This window comes from Alligator mississippiensis, chromosome 12, assembly GCF_030867095.1.
Source record: "Alligator mississippiensis isolate rAllMis1 chromosome 12, rAllMis1, whole genome shotgun sequence".
In the NCBI taxonomy this organism is placed as follows: Eukaryota; Metazoa; Chordata; order Crocodylia; family Alligatoridae; genus Alligator; species Alligator mississippiensis.
In genome coordinates this window covers 52,246,517-52,266,204 of record NC_081835.1, presented here as the reverse complement: position 1 = coordinate 52,266,204, position 19,688 = coordinate 52,246,517, and the positions used below count along the sequence as shown (strand labels likewise).

Sequence of the window (19,688 nt, the reverse complement as noted above, 5' to 3'; positions counted from 1 at the left end):
TAAATAATATTTTATGCAATACATAACTGATCTGTATAACTCATTGCTTCAGGATATCACTGAGGGCAAAAGGATTAGCAAAATTAAAATACAGACATTTACATGAATATTGAGAATACTGGCTGTTATATTATAACAAAATATACACATATATGCACACTTACTTGGAATACAAGGTCTCATGAATAAGATGCATAACTTATCATCACTGGGACAATAAGAAGAGACTTCCCTTACAAGATGTATAGCTCATGACTGTCCACTATGGCATGCTTGCCTTCCTCTGAAGCAGCTTTTTCTGGCTAACATCAGATACAGGTTACTGGACTAGAAAAAAAACACTGGAATGATCTGGCCTGGCAATTCCTATCGTTGTATGTACTCCTGGCATGAAAATCTGGCCCCGGTAAAGTGAATGGCAAAACTTCAATACCCGTTCATTAATCTGATTTGTTTCTGAGTTGTCTGCAGCTTACTTCAAGCAGCACAAGGAGAGTGTATTATATTGTTATTGTATTTCAACATTGCCTGGTAGGACTGTTTTATTATTCCCTGATTCAGCTACTTTCTTTCAGTTTTGCAGTTCTAAATGTCCCTCTGGATCTTGTGTCATTAGATAAAACAAAAAGATAAGCATTTTGTAGAATTCCTACCACACACTCCTGCAGCATTTCGGTGCAAAGTGATGCAACAGTCAGACATTCCCTTGGGGGGACGGAAGATGCAGTATGCAAAGTTATAGGAATGGATTTCATTGTACGTTTTGCAGTTTACGCATCTCCATTTTCAAACAATAAACACTAACAACAGCCGCAGAGAAATTTTCAGTATAACATGTCAAAGCTTTTTACCAGTATACATAGAGCCACCCCCTATCACAGTGGAGGAAAACGGGTATGCGAAGCTGGCACTATTCGGTTCGGATTCGGCCCAAATCAGGGACAATGATTCAATTCATTGATTCTGATCACTGTCCCTGATTCAATTCGGCTGAATCCAAATCTGAAGATTCGACGCTGATTCGGACATCGATGCAGCTTTAAAAGTTTTTTCTACATACCTTGAGGTAGCAGCATAGCTTATGATTGCTGTGATGTTGGGGCGGATGTAGTGTCTCACAGGAGTGTGGGGGGGCGCCCTCCACATGCTTGGCAGTGAACCCAAGAGTGGACCAGAAGTCCGCCGGGGAGTGTGCTGGGGGGGCCTCCACTGCATTCCCTTGGCTCCGTGATTGGTCACAGGGGACCCCAGGTGCCCCCCCAGACCCAGGAGGCACCAAATGCCAAGCCGGGAGGGTGCGGGGGGACCCCGCTGCATGCTTCCCAGTGGACCCAGATGTGGACCGGAAGTGTTTCTGGTTCACTTCTAGATGTGCTGCTGAGTGCGCTGGGGAGCCCCCCATGCTTCTATGGGATGCTCCATCTGCCCCAGCATTGAAGCGTTCACGAGCTGCCTGCTACCTAGAGGTATGTAGAAGAAACATTTAAAGCTGTGTCTATGTCCGAATCGCTGAATCTTCCAAATCTCTCCACATTGATTCGGAGGTTTCTGACTCAATTCAGAGATATTAAAGGGTCCTCTGATTCAATTCGTATTCAGAGATTAGGCCACTGAATTGGGCCGAATCTCCGCCAAATCAAATCAGGAACCGAAGCTTCACATAGCCCTAGAGGAAACACTGTTATCCTTAAGGCCTAATTGTATGGGACACTTAGCATGTGTTTTATCTGAGATTGTAATAAGCATTACTGTGTTTTGTAGTAAAAGTAAGAATACGTTCAGAGCAGTCGCACAGTAATGCTTATTACGATCGAGAACTGTTGGTCTCAGCCATCACCCAGCACCAGAATCGTGCACCAGCTCTAGTGCTGGGCTGGGGCTCAACTGACAATTAGATGATTGTCAGTCCCAGCCCCTGCACCGCACCAGAATCTTGAACCATCTGTGGTGAGGTGCTGGGGCTGAGACTGAAAATCATTTGATTGCCAATCTCAGCCCCAGGACTGCACTAGAGCCAGTTCAGGACTCCCATGCAGTCCTAGAGCTGATAACCACAGTCAGTGGATTGTAGGTCCCAGCTCCAGGACCACAATTATCTCTCTGGAGCAGTCCAACATGAGCTCAGTGCATGCTACTTAATATAAACTGGAGATACTTCTCACTCAAAAAGGCATAGTTTTATTACAATACAGTATGCTAGGAGATCACTTAGCACATGTTATCCTGCTTGAACACACGGACACCAGTGCTTTAAGTACATTTAACATGTGCTAAGTGTCCCATGTGACAGGGCCCTAAAACAAGATAGTGACAAAAGTCAAGATTAAAACCAAGGCATCCTTTGCTCTACCTATTAGCTAAGTCTTTCCTTAATTTGAATTTGGAATAGTAAAAATTTCTAAATAATTAAGACACAATTCATAAATGGAAAATAATGTGAATGATGCCTTTCTTGAAAGCTAGGGAACCACAGAATTAAAGGGAGATAAAATGTGGTTAACTAATTGAGGACAGTTCCTGTTGAGCAGTTACATTCAATAAAGGTTGGTCAATGCAATTTGCTTTTGATTGCCCCTTTACATTGTATTATGTGAAATAATGGGTTTGGTGGACATATATTAACTGATGTTGCTTCTTCCTATTTAACATTTCAAAGCTCTAGCCATCAAAATTCCCATCCAAGTCACTATCATATCATGTCTTGACTACTGCAAATTCCTTTTCAAATCCCAGCACATGTGAAAGCCCACAGAGAAATTCATAGAGAGGCAGAGCTATGACTGATGGGCTTGCAGAAGGGCAGAGAAATCCAATGAAAAAGGGAAAGGAAACAACTGGAGATCTGGAAGGCTGTTTTTTTCAACTACTGGTCCTAAACTGTGCATGTTCAACACAGGCATAAAGTTATGAACACAAGTTCACAGGTATGTACAAGTGCATGGAGTATGAGACTGCATTCACTTGCCTATTTTGGATATGTGGTTGCTTGTTTTCAGCAGACAATTTCTGACCTATTTTATGGTTGCGCCATAGGGCACTGTTAAGACAGCATGCCCCATGTGTCAGCATGGATTTCAATAAGGGTTGGCAGTGTAAGAACCTGGGTTTTATTCCCAGGTGTGCCACTAGTCTGTTGGCAAACACTGGACAAGTTATGTTATTTTGCTATGGTCAAATATCCCCACCTGTAAACTGGGATAATACGGGCATCCTTTATAAAGTACTTTGAAATTTCTTGATGAAAAGTATTGCATACAAACTATGCATTACTATTATCACCACCACTGAGCTCTAATTCTTGGACATAATATTCTTTACCATCACAAGGTGGCATAAACGATAAAACATGTTGAGACAAACCAGGAAGAGAGCTCTCTTCTTACCTGCCTTAAAGATCCATTCCAAGTACCCATTTAGCTCTCGTTCAATCTGCTGCTGCCTACGGAGCTTCAGAAAGGCTCGGCGGTTTTCCACCCTCTCACGCTCTTTGGCAAATTCACTAGAGAGATAGAAAGAGTGAGAAAGCGAGTCAAACAAAGTCAGGGCAAACAGCTCCTTCCTCCATCAATGCATTTCTTCAAACCCTTTCTTAAAGCTCATGATGCTTACAAAATACTTAATGGTTACACAGCTGGCATGTTGAAACTACTGCCTATCATGCTATGTAATACTGACTCACTGTTTCCTTCAACTCCTCTGCAGGCCTCTCTCTATCCGCTTGCTATCTCTAGCCTTATCCTTATCTCTATTGCTTCCTTTTAGTCTATGGGTTTTCTTAGGCTTGTGCTGAGCTTCACAAGTGCAAGTTGAACTTGAACCATGAGTGATGACAGGCACTTTGCATCTATGGTCAAAGAGGAAGGGCCTGCTGTGTGCTAGTTACATGGGAGAGAAGTATATGAACATTTAAAGCTTACTACAAGCAGGACCATAAAGAGGATGCTGACAGGAAGTACCCAAATCACAGATGCAAGAAACAGAAAGACCCATTTTGTCAACCATCTCATCCATCCTCTGGCCAAGAAAATGATTATACGTTATATTTCCAGCCTGCTTTTAAATTACCATGATACGGGTGCCTCCACCTCTTCCCCTATGGGGCTATTCTGCAACCTGTTCAACTCCACTTCTACAACGCTTCTGATAGTCAACCTGAATTTTCCTTTGTTGATTTTCAGCCCATCATTGGCTCTGTCACAGAGGTTTACATTAGTCTAACACAGTCCCTCCCTATGTTCAGTGGCTAAATTTCAATCTCACTAAGCTCTAATCCAAAATAACATCAGTGAAGCCAGTGGAGTACACGCTTATGAAAACTGATATAAAGGAGATCACAATCAGAGCCTTGGTTTTCACACAAGGCAAATGCCTACAGATGGTTCTCTTCTCCCCACCCCAGCAGTCATTCTTCAGTGTGTTCAGTCCCTGCAGCCCTTCAGCTAAATCTTGTTTTCTTTTCTGTATTTCCATGTGAAGCATCCAAACAATGTCCAAACATATGCCACAGTTAAAGCCAGGAAGAGTGGGGGGGAAGGGGTTACAGGTGCCTGAGGCACTTTCGTATCATGTCCATGATCTTCATTTCATCTGCCAAAATGGACACTTCTGTTTCATCTGGAGGAACTGTCCAGCCTGTTAAGAAGGGTCTGTAGAGGGGGGCTTGACTCTGCAGAATGACACCTCAGTGAAGTAGCTGCCCCTTGCTTTTGGCCCCATCATCTCAGTTTTCCGATTGCCGTCTCCTCTTCCCCATCAAACATGACCTGTGACCCTGCTCTTTGGGCAGAGGAGCAGAAGTATCACGCTATGCACCAAGCACCAGCTTTGGCATTCAGCATCTGTCTGTTTTGTGATCCAAAACCCAGCACATGTCAACTTGGACACTGATTTTCTTTATTCTTTCTTTTTAATGTTCTCCTTTCTGGTTCAGTGCCTGTTGGTCTGGGCCACAAGCCCTCCACTCAGATTTGATTTCTCTCTGAGAGAGGAGGAATGCGATCTGACAGGACCAAGTGACAACATGCATATAAAACTACCACGCATGGAGGTACAGCTGGGCTCTACAGTGTTGCAATGCAAATTATATAGGGATAGACTGTGCCAGACATAGGTGTCAGGCAATGCCCTTGAGGGAAGAACTCCATGAAGAATTGTATTTCCATACAGTACAGCATGGGTGCACAGTCACAATACACAGCAGGCAGGAAGCACATATGTGAACTATAGCCCTGCCTCCCCAGACCCTAGACAAAGAGGTTCCTTGCATATACAACACAATCTGACCCAAAGGAATTAAGAACAAATTCTAATTAAGGTTAAATATACTCCTGCCTTATCGACCTGGAGAGACCCTGTAATAAAATGAAGCAGAAACTGTGCTAGGATATAAAATGTTAAAAGAACCAAGCCAGATATAAGCAGGATGTCAGTCTAAGTCATCAAGCTTGACCTTGTTACAAGCTCCAGCCAACAGTGCCTGACAGAGTACGCTGCACATAAGCACATATCACAGACTCAGGCCCTGCAGACACAAAGTTATAGTGACCCTTGCCAGGAGCAACCAAATAAAAAATAAATGTCTTCTCAAGATTATAATGCCACAGCACTGCCTCATCCAAGAGTCAGACCAACTACCCACCCAGGCCTCTTGTTCCCTGACATTGGCTGCCCTTCTTACTTAGATTCTAAACTTGGGAGGGAAAATTTTCCCTTGTTTTCTTATATTATGAATTTTATTCTTCTAATGCAGGAAGATGAACTGGAGATGGAAACACTGTTTTTGTCCAAAGAATGAAATCGGTATGGACTGCAGTTCTCCAGCAACAACTCTCTAGCATGTCCTGAAGAGAACCATCCAGGAGACTATAGATCAATCAGTCTGACCTCTATACCTAAAAAGATCATGGGCCAGGTCCTCAAGGAATCCACTGGAAGCACCTAGAGGAGAACAAGGTGATCAGGAATAGCCAGCACAGATTCAACCACAGAAAGTCATGCTTGACGAACCTGATTTTATTCTATGATAAGGTGACAGGCTCTGTGGATGGGAAAGAGCAGTGGATGTGATATACCTTGACTTTGGAAAGGTTTTTGACAGTCTCTCACAACATTCTTATTAACAAGCTAAGGAAATACAAACTAGATTAAAGTACTGCATAACTGATTGGATCACTGTACTCAACAAGTAGTCATCAATTGCTCAATGTCTAGTTGAGAGGAGGTATCAAGTGGGGTTCCCCAACAGCCTGCCCTAGGTCCAGTATTGTTTAATATCTTCATTAATTATTTGGATGATGGGATCAAGTGCACGTTTAGCAAATTTGCAGATAATACCAAGTTGGGTGGAGTTGCAGATACCCCACAGAGTAGAGCTAGGATCTAGAATGACCTAGATAGACTGGAGGAATGGTTCACAATCAATCAGATAAGATTCAAGAAGGACAAAGGTAAAGTCCTGCACTTTGGACAGGATAATTGCATGCACAAATACAGACTGGGGAATGACTGGCTGGGCTGCCGTACTGAAAACAAGGTCCTAGGGGTTACAGCAGACCAGGGGTGGGCAAAATGCGGCCCACCAGGCCATTCTATCTGGCCTGCAGGGCCGCTAAAAAATTTAGAAAATTAATATTTATCTGCCCCTGGCTGCCTGTCATAAGGCCCTCAATGGCTTGCCAAAACTCAGCAAGCGGCCCTCCACCAAAAATAATTGCCCGCCCCTGCAGTAGACTATAAGATGAATATGAGCCAACAGTGTGCTCTTGTTGGAAAAAAAAGAAAGGCAACACACAGAGGAGCGTCGCTTGCAAAACTAGGGAAGTGACTCTTCTGCTCTATTCAGTACTGGTGAGGCCTTACCTGGGTAGTATGTCCAGTTTTGGGTCCCACACTTCAAGAAGGATGTGGATTGTTTGGAAGCAGTCCATCATAAAGCAACAAAAATGATTAGAGGCAAGATTTATGAGGAAAGGCTGAAAGTACCAGGGCTATTTACTTTGGAGATGAAAAATTGAGGGGGATTTGATAACAGTCTTCAAATATCTGAAGGGCAATTATAGAGAGGATGGAAATGGATTTCTGTCTCTAGCCAATGGTGGACAGGACTAGGACCAATGGCCTCAAGGTACAGTAAAGGAACATTTAAGTTGAAGATTAGGAGGAACCTTTTGACTATGAGGGTGGTCAAGCATTGGAACAGGCTACCTGGAGAAACTGAGGCATCTCCATCCTTGGAAGTTTTCAAGCACAGGATAGACACACACTTGATTGGGATGATTTAGCTGGGGATGATCTAGCATTAGCTGACCTTGTGAGGTCCCTTCCAGCTCTGCTTTCCTATGATTTCTGGGGACTACAATACCTACAGTTTCTCTAGTCTTTCATATCTCTTTTCCAAATTTCATCAAGGCAAATAAGCCCCTTCATGTACAACAGAGGCACCATCAGTATACATCCAGCCTATTGATTACATATAAGAATGGTGAAGTATAGATGAAAATATAAATACAATTCATCAGAATTAATTTTGCTTAAACTTGTTTACCTACTGCCACAAATGCAGTGCCAGCAAGTACAAGAGACCCAGTGAATGCTCTAACACCCAGTGGCTTCAAGGATTTCACCCCCAGACAACATCTCTTCCTTTCTCACATACTCAACCCAACAATGATCACATTCTGGGGTTGCGCATCTTTGCAGCTCCATACTTGCAATGAAAAGCAGTCACTGATTCCTGCCTCAGTGTGCTCCTAAGCAGGCAGGCAGGTATACTAGGGGAAGGGAAGGTAGAAGCCTATCTTATGCAATGCTTGGAAAAGACAGAAAAGAACAGTCAACCTCTAGAGCATCTGCACCCAGGTATTTCCACATTTGGAGCATGCAAGCAGGAATGGAGAGAGGGAGCATACTTGGGAGTGACCCAGCTGGAGCTTGCCACTGCTGCCATGGAGACATACACTCAGGCTATGCTCCTACTGGTTTCCTGTGCGATCTTAACCAAGTCACTCAACCTCCCCAAGTGTCATTCCCCCATCAGTAAAATGGGCACATTAATTCTTACCCATTCCAGATGAAAGGTGCTATAAATGAACTGCTTATTTTTAATTATTATTATATATAATTAACTTCTTATTCAAAAGCATATTGCTGTGCTGCACATAACTTATCAGAACATGACTCCTAAAATAGAACTACAGCGATAGGCCATTGAATTTAAAACAGTGCTCAGAAAGCAAGCCAAGAGAAAGAGGGAAATGAAACGTAGATCTAGCAAAGGAGCTTCATCACCACCCACTATCCACCGCAGTGAGCTAGCAGCCTGCAAAGGCCCCTTCATTTTGGACAAAAAAAAAAGAACCTGTGTTAAAGACAATTCTATTCTAAAGCCCTATGATTCAAGCCACTTCACAAAAGCAGGGGAGTAATGAAGGGCTACGTTGATTTTGTGGTATGTGGAAGTTGATGGGAAACAGTCCTGCATGAAAAAGCATAATCCTTCCAATGGCATAAACACAATAAACACAGCTCCTGGAAGAGTTACCCTTCCCACCAGAATTGGGAAACCAAGCAGATATTTCATCTGAGTTAGTCACTGGCCAAACCGAATTTTCCAGGTGGGAAAATAAATTAGGCCAAGAGAGAAGGATGAGCTCTGCAGTGGCTAAATTTGGAAGCAATTGTTGCTGAAAGTAGGACAGTGCCCAAGAACAAAACTGCTACTGAACAGTAGCATGTTGAACAACCTGTGTCGTTAAGCAGCATTGAGAGAATGACATCTGAGGAGTCATCCGGGCTGATAAAAAGAGGTGGACTTTGGCTCCTGGGGGTGTGAGTCCCATAATCAGAAGGGAGAACAGATGTGGCAATTAATCTATTAGAGCACCAGGTGGTTGAGCAAAGCTTAACAGAGTGGTACCAGACAATCTCATGTTAAGTTGCCTCAGCTGGCAGGAAAACTGAGGACTGAAGAGTGAGAGAAAGGCGATCACCATTTGTGGGAAGTTCTTCTTCTTCTTGTGTCCTCCTCATAAACTAGATGTTTTTCCAGAATCGTGCACAAACGATGGCTCTTTCCATTGCTGTAGTGAGGTCATCCTTCATACAGGTCTCATTAAGGAGTCAGCAAATGAACATGTGCTCCATAGTCTGCACTTCACCGTATTTGCATATATTCATATCATTAGAGTAGCCCCATTTGATCATATTTGTTTTCGATCTTCTGGTTTGTGTGCACGGTCAGCATCATATTGGTTAATCTAGATCTGCCCCTCTTGGAAGGTCTTCATGGGGTTCCTGGTCCATTTAAGAACACCTGATTGCACATAATCTTTCCTTCTATAACCTTAGTCATGACCTGTCAGCCATCAGGTCCAATGGTGCAACACTGATTATATAACTCTTTTGCTTTTTAAGCCATTTAGTTACTTCTGTGTGACCACAGAGTCTTCCTGGGGTCTTCTATCTGTTGTGATCTTCCTTTTTGGCTTACTACTTTTCTTCTGAGATCAGGTGGTGCAATGTCAGCTAGTAAGTATAGGTTATCCTTTGGTGTTGGCTTGAGGTACCCTGTTATTTCACAACAATTGTCATTTAAAACTGGGTCTGTTTCTTCACATGAACTGATTGTTCCCATACCGGACATGCATACTCTGCAGTGGAGTAATACAAGGCAATAGCAGTAGTTTGTGATGTAGCTGGGTTTGCTCCTCACTTTGAGGTGATCAACTTTTGAAGTATGTTTTTGCAGGCGCTGACTTTCCCTTTCATCTTCTCTACATGTGGGAAGTGCATGGAACAGAAAAAAATCATCTGAGAGGAGGAGAAGCAGCAGAGCAGTTCAGTGAGAAACATCTCCAAATTCTGGTGGATCGGAGACACACTTAGCTTCTAGCCACTCCTACTGTGACCGGTGATAAGGGAACCTTAGAAAGTTTGGCTCACGAGAGTTCTTCTGATGCTCGCTGCTTCTGATAATCTTCTCCGGAAGTTTCAGGACTTGCATAACTGAGCTAGAAAGCCTTCAAGAATGAGTCTTTTTGTGATATTATGACACTTCTGCTTCCTGTCATGTCCAGGAAGAAGCATGGAACAGAGAAATAATTACAACTGGTGCAGTAGGAGTGGCAGGAGGAAGAGCTATGATATAAGGAAAAGGGAGGAAAGCTGTATCAAATGCATTTTCATTGAAGGACCAAGAGCAATTAAAAAGGTGCTGGCAGGAGCTTGTGAACAATTACATGATTGTGGGTGCACATACGCAAGATGCTGACTGCGCAGTAGCCAAAAAATACTGCACAGTAGCATGCTACAGTGCGGACAGTGCTACTGAGCAGTATTATTAGACTACTGCACAGTAGCTTCACCTAAAAGACGTTTGCCAGTGCCACTGTGCAGTAACTCCAGTTACTGCATATTTATTTAGTATTGCTAATACAAGTACTAAATAAATGTGCAGTAACAACTGTGCAGTAGCATCTTGCATAGATGCGCCCACTAAGATTGTAAGGGCAACATTTTCCTTCCTACCTTAGAAAGGATAAACATGACATCCCTGAGTATTCCAGAACAGGACTTGAGAACAACCCAGAAACTTATCCCTAAAAGCACCAACTTAGGTTTTACAAAGACACAAGAGTGTTTTGGAATAGGGGCATCTGAAATATTTAGTAAGTACAATGTAGACACAGAGGCAGGGTGGATGTACCCAAGGAAGCTATTAGATATTTTCCATTAGTCAGTATAAACCTAGATTAAAACATAGATCCTGGCAACTGATATCACAAAAGTTAGCATGCAAAAAAAAATCCTGATGGACTCCCACATGGTTTATTTTGGCAGTGAGAAGCATGTTGGACCCAGTCATTATGTTGGGAGTGTCCTAACTAATTCTCTTCTCAGGGTTAACTTTAACCCTTTCCCCAAGGCCTGAGAATGAAGGTATCTTCCACATCAAGGCAATATCCACAAATATGGGTTTGAAGGGGCAATTCTGGAGATTCCTTGGGTAAGTAAGTGCCTGTGAACACAAGGGGCTGAATCTGATTGCCCAAATGGGACAGGAGCTGGTTCCCCAAAACTCACCTGGCTCACCCTGCAAGGTGGGACTAGAGCAGCAGCAAGTCTTGCTCAGACTTCCATTTCATTCTGGGACCACCTCATTTGTAATGCAGAAAGCCATTGAGGGCTGGGATGCGTCACCCTGTCTAAGATCATCATCAGCACAACTGCATGGCTTGGCCAGCAACGCAAAACACTGCAGTCCATATGTCCCTCCATTGCAGCCAACTGCACCAACCCAGGGGATGCTTGTGCCTGATGCTGCTCCCTGTTGAACTCAGCCTCTCTAGCCTCTCTCTGTTCAAACTGCTTCTTCTACGGTAATTCTCCACTGATGACAATACTGGCTTTATGCTGCTTCTGTCAGCCTGCTCATCAAGGCCTGGGATGCCAATCTGGCCTTTGTGCACCAACCTAGCTCCCTCCTTTCTCCTGCACATTTCTGTGAAACTTAGCTACAAAGTCCTTCAAATCTCCCGCAGCTCATTTCACCAGGAAGCTGATCCCGTTAACATTCTTAAGCCTCGCTCCATAACTGCATTCGCATCTTAGTGTTTATGAAAAGCAGATTCTTGCTGTAGGGGAAGAATTTATTCTGCAGGTTCATAGCAAAGTCTTATGCCTTCTTGGAACACAGTAAATCCTTTATAACATGCAGTTGCCTCCCAGCTGCAGCAAAAAGCAGCATCTTTGTGATTCTAACTGTTTATACAGCTAAAATACATATGGACACCAACCCTTGGTGACTTTAAACATCCATTTTATCACCTGCTAACTTGGTCTAAAAGAGACACAAAACAAAGAATGCCGTAAGAAAACTGATAGGGAAAGAGAGAGAAAGTGGAAAGAAAGAGGGAGAGAGCAACAGTGGAAAGGAGGAAGATGTGGAAGAGATGAGGAAGAGGACAATGAGAAGGAAAGAATATTTGGAAGACAGGAGACTAAGCCTGCAGAGTGCCTAGCATCCTCCAGTACAGATGGCATTTGCTAACAAAATGCCAGTTACTTGCCAATGTCTCCAACTCCACTGACTACTCTGGGTGCTGCGAGTGCTCAGCATGCCACAAGATTGAGTTCAGGAACGGGGGAAAAGAGTGGCTGGGAGACAAGGGAGAGAGGCAAGAAAAGGCAGTGGAAGAAAATGCTGGGAACTTAAAACACAGCAGTGAGGCTCACAACCAGAGCAGGGTTAACCACACTCTGTCTTCCCTTTGATTGTAGGCTTGTTTAGCTCCACATGGATCTATTTTTAATGGGGAAGCATCACTTAAAACAGGGCCAGTGACACTTTGAAATCTCTCAGAGGCTGAATAATTCAGGCAGTGGCCCATGCATCCACCCCGCACTGCTGCAGACCTCTGAGAGACTAAAATGGCAGGTCAGGGAGACAGCAGTGAGAGAACAGACACCCCTGCTGTTCCAACCTTCACAAGGCCCAGCGTGTCAGCCATGGCCCTGCCACCTCAAAGTTGCCAACCTTTGCTGTTCCTCACTAAAGCTCCTCCATGAAAAGAACAAAGGCAGGCTCCGGAGGGCCTGAATTATTTATTGCAGCATGCAAGAGACAGAGGCTGGGGAAAAGGAGGAGAGAAGATTAGTCTCTTCAATGTATGAACCGAACAGCTGCTGAGAGGTTAGATATCCAGGCATAGAAGAGAGCAAAATTTTGCTAGGAAAAAACTAACATGGGGAAAAATAATCAGAGGTCCATATACAATTGGAAGGAGAGGTCCAGGAGACAGCGAGGCTGAGTGAAATCTAGGAGTGATAATGGGACACAAACAGGCCAATGCAATTTTAAGCTGCCTGTACCAAATTCATTGTGGTACAGAGCAGGAAAGATCCATCTCTAGATGACTTGGGTCTGGCTGTGGCTGGAATATTGTTTTGGTACCTTGTTACCAAAAAGATCTTAGCAAATTGAAGGGAGATCAACAAATATCAGGAGCAGCAGATTTATGTGTCTTAAGTACCAGCTTCAGGCTGGTGTCCAGAGTTGCACTGGCAGCTAAAGGGATAGATCAGCTCATTAAAAGGGTTTAGCATAGGGAAGCTGCATAGCGTTTGGGAGGTGGGAAGGGCATATCCCTATCCCTGGGCATGGGGAGTTTCTACGTTTGCTGCTGCACAATGATGGATCCTCAAGGCACTGGCTCTGCTACCTCTGCCCCTGCACCTCCCTCCACCCAGGCTACCTCACCGCTCATCATCCTGAAGAGAATGTATTTGCTAGAGAGTTCAACATTACAATACACTATCTCCGTGCATAGGTTCTTCATACTTCACACTCCCCATTACACAGCAGTGTCTTCTTAGTACCACTGCATTCAGGGCTTTCTGCAACAGCTGTTTGGCCCCATAGCTGCCCTGTCTCTGTTACATTAACAGTTGTCAAGTAGCACTGCCACCAATAAACTGCTAGGGCTCAAAAGACATGAGAGGCAGATGTGCCAAGTGAACAAGTGCTGTTTATCAGGGTCTCCTTTTCTCAACCACAAAGGCAATTTGGTGAGAACACAAATAAGTGACTCAGACACTTAAGCCTTCCAGCTAGTTAACTGAAAGCTTCAAAGGAGCAGGAGGAAGGAGTGCAATTTGATGGTGAAGATGACAGAGCACGCCGCTGCAACTCTGCTTCGAGTGCTCCTCTATTCTCTGTGAAATTCTCAGACAGCCCAATGCTATCCAGCTTCATCTGGCTGTCTAGCTGGAGTCTGTCTGTGTTACACTGTGTGTGTGAGGAAGCCCAATTCTTTCCTAACAAGACTACTTGAAGGGCAGTACAGGCCTCGCTGGCTGACGCACCAGCTGTTGCTAACAGCCAACATTTATCATGGAAAGGGCCAAGATCTAGCTTGATCAATCCTTCTCAGCTAGGTCTACTGCTGCTCTTGCTGCTTCCCACTCATTGCTTGCACAGTAGAAAAAAATAGCTCTTTCTCAGCTAGCTGAAAGAGGATGAAAGTATTACTGGGAGACAGATTTCTCAGCCTCAATCCAGGCTTTACAGCCACTTTCATCACTGGAGCATGCAGCAAGGATGTTTCAAATGTGAAGCAAATACAGAGAATATCAAGTATTCTTGGAGATGGGGAAGTGGGAAGGCTCAGAAGCAGGGCCTCGAATGTCTCTTTGACCTCCTTGTCTTTATCCTCAGCTGGCCCTGGTCTCATTCTTAGCTAACCTGTCCAATAGGAAGCATTACAAATATTATTATTTCAGTACAAGTCATGGCTGGGGAAGCCAGGGATGGAGGTGAAGGGGAAAAATCTTATAAATTCACAAAGTATCCAGTACCATTTTCAACTTGCTACAGAAAATCAAAGACGGGCTTGAGATAAACTGTTCCAAAAACTAGCAGATCTCCATCACAGTCTCTAAGGAGAACCCCGGAGTTTAATTTACATGGGTCCTCAAATTGGTTCATATACTAAAGGGTCTGTCCTCAACTGTTGTTCCACTGAATGTGACTAATAGATGACTCCTAATAGCTTTTGGTAGCCCAAACATGTAGAATAAAGGATCTATTACCTAGGTAAGGAAGTTTAGCTCAGTTGAGTAAGGCCTGGGTTTTGGCTAGCTGTTCTCCTTCAAACCTCCACTGGAAGTACCCATCATTTTTCTAAGTGGTGTGTTTGACTTTTGCAACACCTGGGTTGTTACAAAGTGCATGGGGCAGGACAGAGCAGACATATCTTATGTTTGATCTTCAGTGGCACACAAGTTGGGCTACGACCCACAGTGATGGTCACAAAAAGCAAGAGAACAGGAACTTGTCTTTTTCCATGACGCAGCCATCCTGATGCAAATAATTAACAACAGCCAAAGTGAGAGCATAGCAGGTAAGCGTGGGATGGAAGCAAATCTGGATGGAAAATGAGCAGTTGTCCTTTATAATGAGGGAAAAGGAGGACAGAGAATTTTTTTGCCATTATTCTAAATTAATCAGTCTTTCACTTTTCTCCAATCTCCGGATGTCTTGCAAGTTTAAGTTTTATGATATCAATCTGGCAGGAATGCTGCGAACAGGAAAACCTGTCACAAAACTTAGCAAATCAAGTCACTAAGACAGACGAGTCGACGGGGTTTGAATGTGCCTCTGTGCTTCCACTCAGTGAGCTGTACTAATCAGCCTGGCAGTCACAGTTACCCTGCATGCAACAGTAAGGAATGAAAATAAAAAGCCCCTGGGGAGGCTGTCTGAGGTGGGAGGCAGTGATAATCTAGGACACACGTTCCCTCAGCACCGGCAACACATCAGAAGATGGAAGGCGGCTGCAATAAAAGTTCTGCACAAACAGGGTGTAACTGGCTCCGAATGAGCTATGGCTGAGAGGGCTTAAGATGGCTTGTCCCTGTGAACCGTGAAAGCTGCAGTTCTCCAAGAAAAATCACCAGCCACTAGTTCAAGCCCAAGAGACAAGCTCATTAAATCCACCAAAATCCACCAAAGTCTGTGCCTGGGAGCCAGCATAATGTGAGCTGTTACCTATGTAAATGTTTGGGATGTGTTATTTTCTGTTAGCTAGCCCTCTAGGCCAGAGGAGACTCCTTACCTGTCTGCTAGGTGCAAAAGCTGCCTGTCTGGCTGTGAGCACATCCTGTTCTCTCATGGTCACAAAGATGGACTATCTGCTCTTTCTTCAGACTTTTCTTGGATCTGAAGTGGAAGGTGTTAGGGCTGAAGCCTGGCCTACACCGGCATCCTTTCTTATTGCTGTGCCCATCAGAATTGCTGAATAAACAAAGCTTCTGCGGCAACTGGCCTTTTTATCACTGGTATTGCCCACTGTTGTATGCAGCAGATCTGGCTCCATAAGTCCTACCAGCCCTGGTAAGGGAAGTCCTACCTACAAGAATCATAGAAAAATATTCTACAAGAATAATAGAACAGGTTGAGGATGAGGTAGGCAGCAGGCCTTGGTTACCTTCTCAGTTTTATTTCTGGCAGCAATCAGGCCTCCTATTCTTATGAAGCATGCAAGTGTTTTGGGGTGCTAAGGAAAGCCTGGACCCTGAAGATCCCTGAGTTCAAAGGCCTCTAGACCTTACTTCTAAGCTCGGAGCACACACTTAGCACACTACCAAGCATTTATCAGACCACAACACTTAGAGTCACACCCAGCTGTAGGAATAGGACACAGCATATAAAACACTGTGTAGACATACTCACGATTTTCTAAACCATGTTAACTGATTCGCATCGCACAATTTGAATCAAATTTCAATTTAAATTGAGGGTTAATAGATGATCAAGGGAGTTTGCCCACTTCTTCACAGACAAGTAGCCCATGTGCTTTGGCAGGGCTGGGGGGTGAGTCAGGATACTGATACTAAGTCACAGTGAGTTGTTGCTGGCACATTTGACTTTGTAAAGGTGTTACTTTGGGCCTGATGAGAGCCTCCCTCAGTTGTGTTGCAAAAACCCAACTGAGTTTCCCTTGAGGGGATTGATATTGGCAATGCTTATCTGTGTTGCTAAGGAAAACTTATCTGAGTTCGTAAGGACTGTTTTTCCTAAAAGCTGTGTATACATGTTAATTAATAGAGTTTAAATGGCCTAACTCAGACTGCCCTAGTCTGCATTAACTTTAATTCTCATTCAATGAGGACTAATTAATTCAGTCTGGCACCAACTTTAATTTGGACTACAGACGTCCAATGTATATAGCAATGGCTGCAGTCTGGATTAAACCTAGGAAAATGAAATATCTATCAACGGCCCGTGTTCGCACAAAGGGGACCACCGAGCAACCTACAACTGATTTGCAAATGGTGCAATAACAGCAGCATGCATGTATCAGCAAGCTGCAAAAAAGGTTTCAGTTTAACTGACTCAGTGTCAGTACAGATGTAAATCAAGTAGAATAGTTCCACCGACCCTGCTACTATTTCACATTTCACTGGTAGCCTCATGAGATGTCCCAGAAAGTGCTGCTTCTGGGAGCTATGCTGGGACTTGCAGAACAGGTATCCACAGACATTTGCAACTAGAACAGTTTAAGACATCATTAACTTGGATGTGAGGCTGCATTTAAACTGGCACAAGGCTTGTGTGAACACATTAATCTATTTATGGTTGAACTGGATAAACTAGTCCAATTCTCTATGGTACACAAAGCCTGAGCGACTCAGACTTGGGTAGACTTGGCTGAATGATTCATGAGAACTTTGGTTTGAACTTGATTAAAACTCTTAACTTGGTTTCTTTAATACTGATATTTTCCCCTGTGAAATACCATTATTATATCTCTGTAACTGGGAAGTACATGCTGACACTTTAAGCCAGCTTGATGAGCTTTCTAGTGCATGGTTGGATGGATGGATAGCTGCATGGCTGGACAAAGGCTCATACTATCTGTCCAACTTGATCAAGTGGGCAATCTACTATTGTTTATGTGTGGGAGGGCTGGCCCACTAATAGAGATGCCAGCCATATGACTTATTGGCATCAGCAGGCTTTGAAATGCCTCTTACCCAACTCATACTCTGCCAGAGGGACAGTGCCGATGATATGTGACCATGGGGGAGGCAACTAAATGAGATGAATGGGTGAAGATCCCTTGGGCTCCAAAAGAGGCATATAGGATACCCAGTGAAACTAAAAACAATTATGAATCATTGCAGTCCAAGGAAGGGATATGCATTTAAGCAGCGAGAGAAGAACATCTCTCTGTGACAAAGGCATGGCACTGGAGTCTAGCAGTGCCATCTTTTCCTGACAAAAATCACAAATGTTAAGGCAAGAGAGCTAGGAAAAGCCAAAGCAACAAATGCACATGCTCTCAGCTATTACAATGCAGTGAGTAGACTAGCTGTTCCACCTGCAGATACTTATGCCTTGTCTATACTAGCAAAAGTAGCATCTGCTTTCAGCAACTGTTAGAATTCTGCTCCATTAGTGCAGCTATGAAAATCCAGGCCAGGGTGGTAAAACACCAAACTCTCATCTATGCTATCAATTTAAGATATGTGCAGGTTGTGCTACTGCTAGCAAACTGGTACTAAGTTGGGCAATTATACAGACACCCTTAACATCCTGGTGAATGACTAGAGTCTCCATTTGACTCGCTGTCCTTACTAAAGCTACAACAACATCCAGCGACTCAATTTGTAATAGCCATGGCCAGATTTGCATAAGAATTCAACACCCAATATTCTGAGCTCCACCCAAAAATCTGGCTGCTTATTTTGGGGCTGCGATGAGAGCAGGGCTCTTTCGACAATCTGGCCCATAATGCTGTATGATGGAAGGGAAAGCAGCCACTCGCTTCAGCTGGAAGAGAACAGAAGGCCATTCAAGGAGGATATTTAAATATTAACTGATTACAAGAGCACTGGCAGCGCTTTGATCAGCCTGTGGGGGGGTGGGGGGGTGAAGCATGCTGTACAGCAGGCAGAGTCTAATTTAATCTGAATTATGGAGCCAACATGCTTTTAATTACATCTTTAGCCATACACTCAAGGGACACTGTCACATCAACTGTGGCCCAATATTTAGAGTTATTTTTATGTCACGATTCTACTACCACCTAAAAGCCAGAGAATACTTCCCGTGATTTGCTGATTGAGTTTTTATTTTAAATTTAATGGAAATAGGGAGGAGGATGCAATTGTTATCATCATTATTTCAAAACAAAAACCTCCCTCCTACAATGTTTACAACCCATACAGTGCCAAATTTTGCTAGTGCACATGAACTTGGATGTGAAAGAGGCAAGTCTATTTGCACTGTTCAAGCAAAGAAGAAAAGAACAAAATGCCGACTTCCACCACAGGGAGGGAGCAGGTGATAAAGAGTGTCAATGAACTAAGCTGGAGAACAGTGGTTTCCCAACTGTGCTCCAACAGGCATTCTGCAAAGAGACTGGAGGTAATGGTGAAGCAAGTTGGGAAGCAATGTGCCACCACAGCCAGACCAGGTCACCTGGCCCATGGAGACAGGGGGTAGGGTTTCCATGGCAGAAGAAGTGATGTGAAAGGGTTCCATGACTTCAGGACAGGGGCGGGCAATTATTTCGGGCAGAGGGCCACTTACTGAATTTTGGCAAGCCACTGAGAGCCACATGACAGCTAGTCAGGGGCAGATAAATATTAATTTTCGAAATTTTTTAGGGGCCCTGCGGGCCGGATAGAATGGCCTGGCGACCCCCATTCAGCCCTCAGGTCACATTTTGCCCACCCTTGATTTAGGAAGTTTGAAAACCATTGCCATATGCTTGCATTGACACAGCCTGTATCCACATGTCAATCAAAGGTGTGACCAAGGGCTAGCTAACTTGGGTACCTATAGTAGTCAAGTTGTAATGGTCTGGACTTCAAGTCAGGCTCTCTACCCAGGTAACCTGCAGCCTTCTAATAATCTTGTACAGTCCATGCTACTGCCTAGGCTGCTGTAGCTTCCAAGTACTGCTACCCAAGTTAGCTAGGGTAACTTGGGTATAGCTACACATACTACAATCACAACTCATGTTTGTAGTGCAGTTATGTAAAACCGTGCTTACCCATTTCATGAAATGGTAAAAACTTTGCTTTACATTGGTGCATAGAATTTGGCCATATTTAACACAGAATTTAACACAGAATTTTGCCCAGGGTCACTATATCAATATATTGACAGTGATGCAAATATC

The 19,688-nt window shown here is 43.8% G+C and overlaps 1 protein-coding gene across 5 annotated transcripts in view; it reads right to left on the bottom strand.

The window, feature by feature from the left end:
- Positions 1-19,688, bottom strand: part of CACNA1B (calcium voltage-gated channel subunit alpha1 B) — a 475,079-nt gene that overhangs the window by 217,203 nt on the left and 238,188 nt on the right. For all 5 annotated transcript variants that reach the window (XM_059715546.1, XM_059715542.1, XM_059715543.1 and 2 more), the window contains one exon: positions 3,384-3,499. In XM_059715546.1, the coding sequence (XP_059571529.1) occupies positions 3,384-3,499 (116 nt within the window). The remainder of the gene's footprint in view (positions 1-3,383; positions 3,500-19,688) is intronic.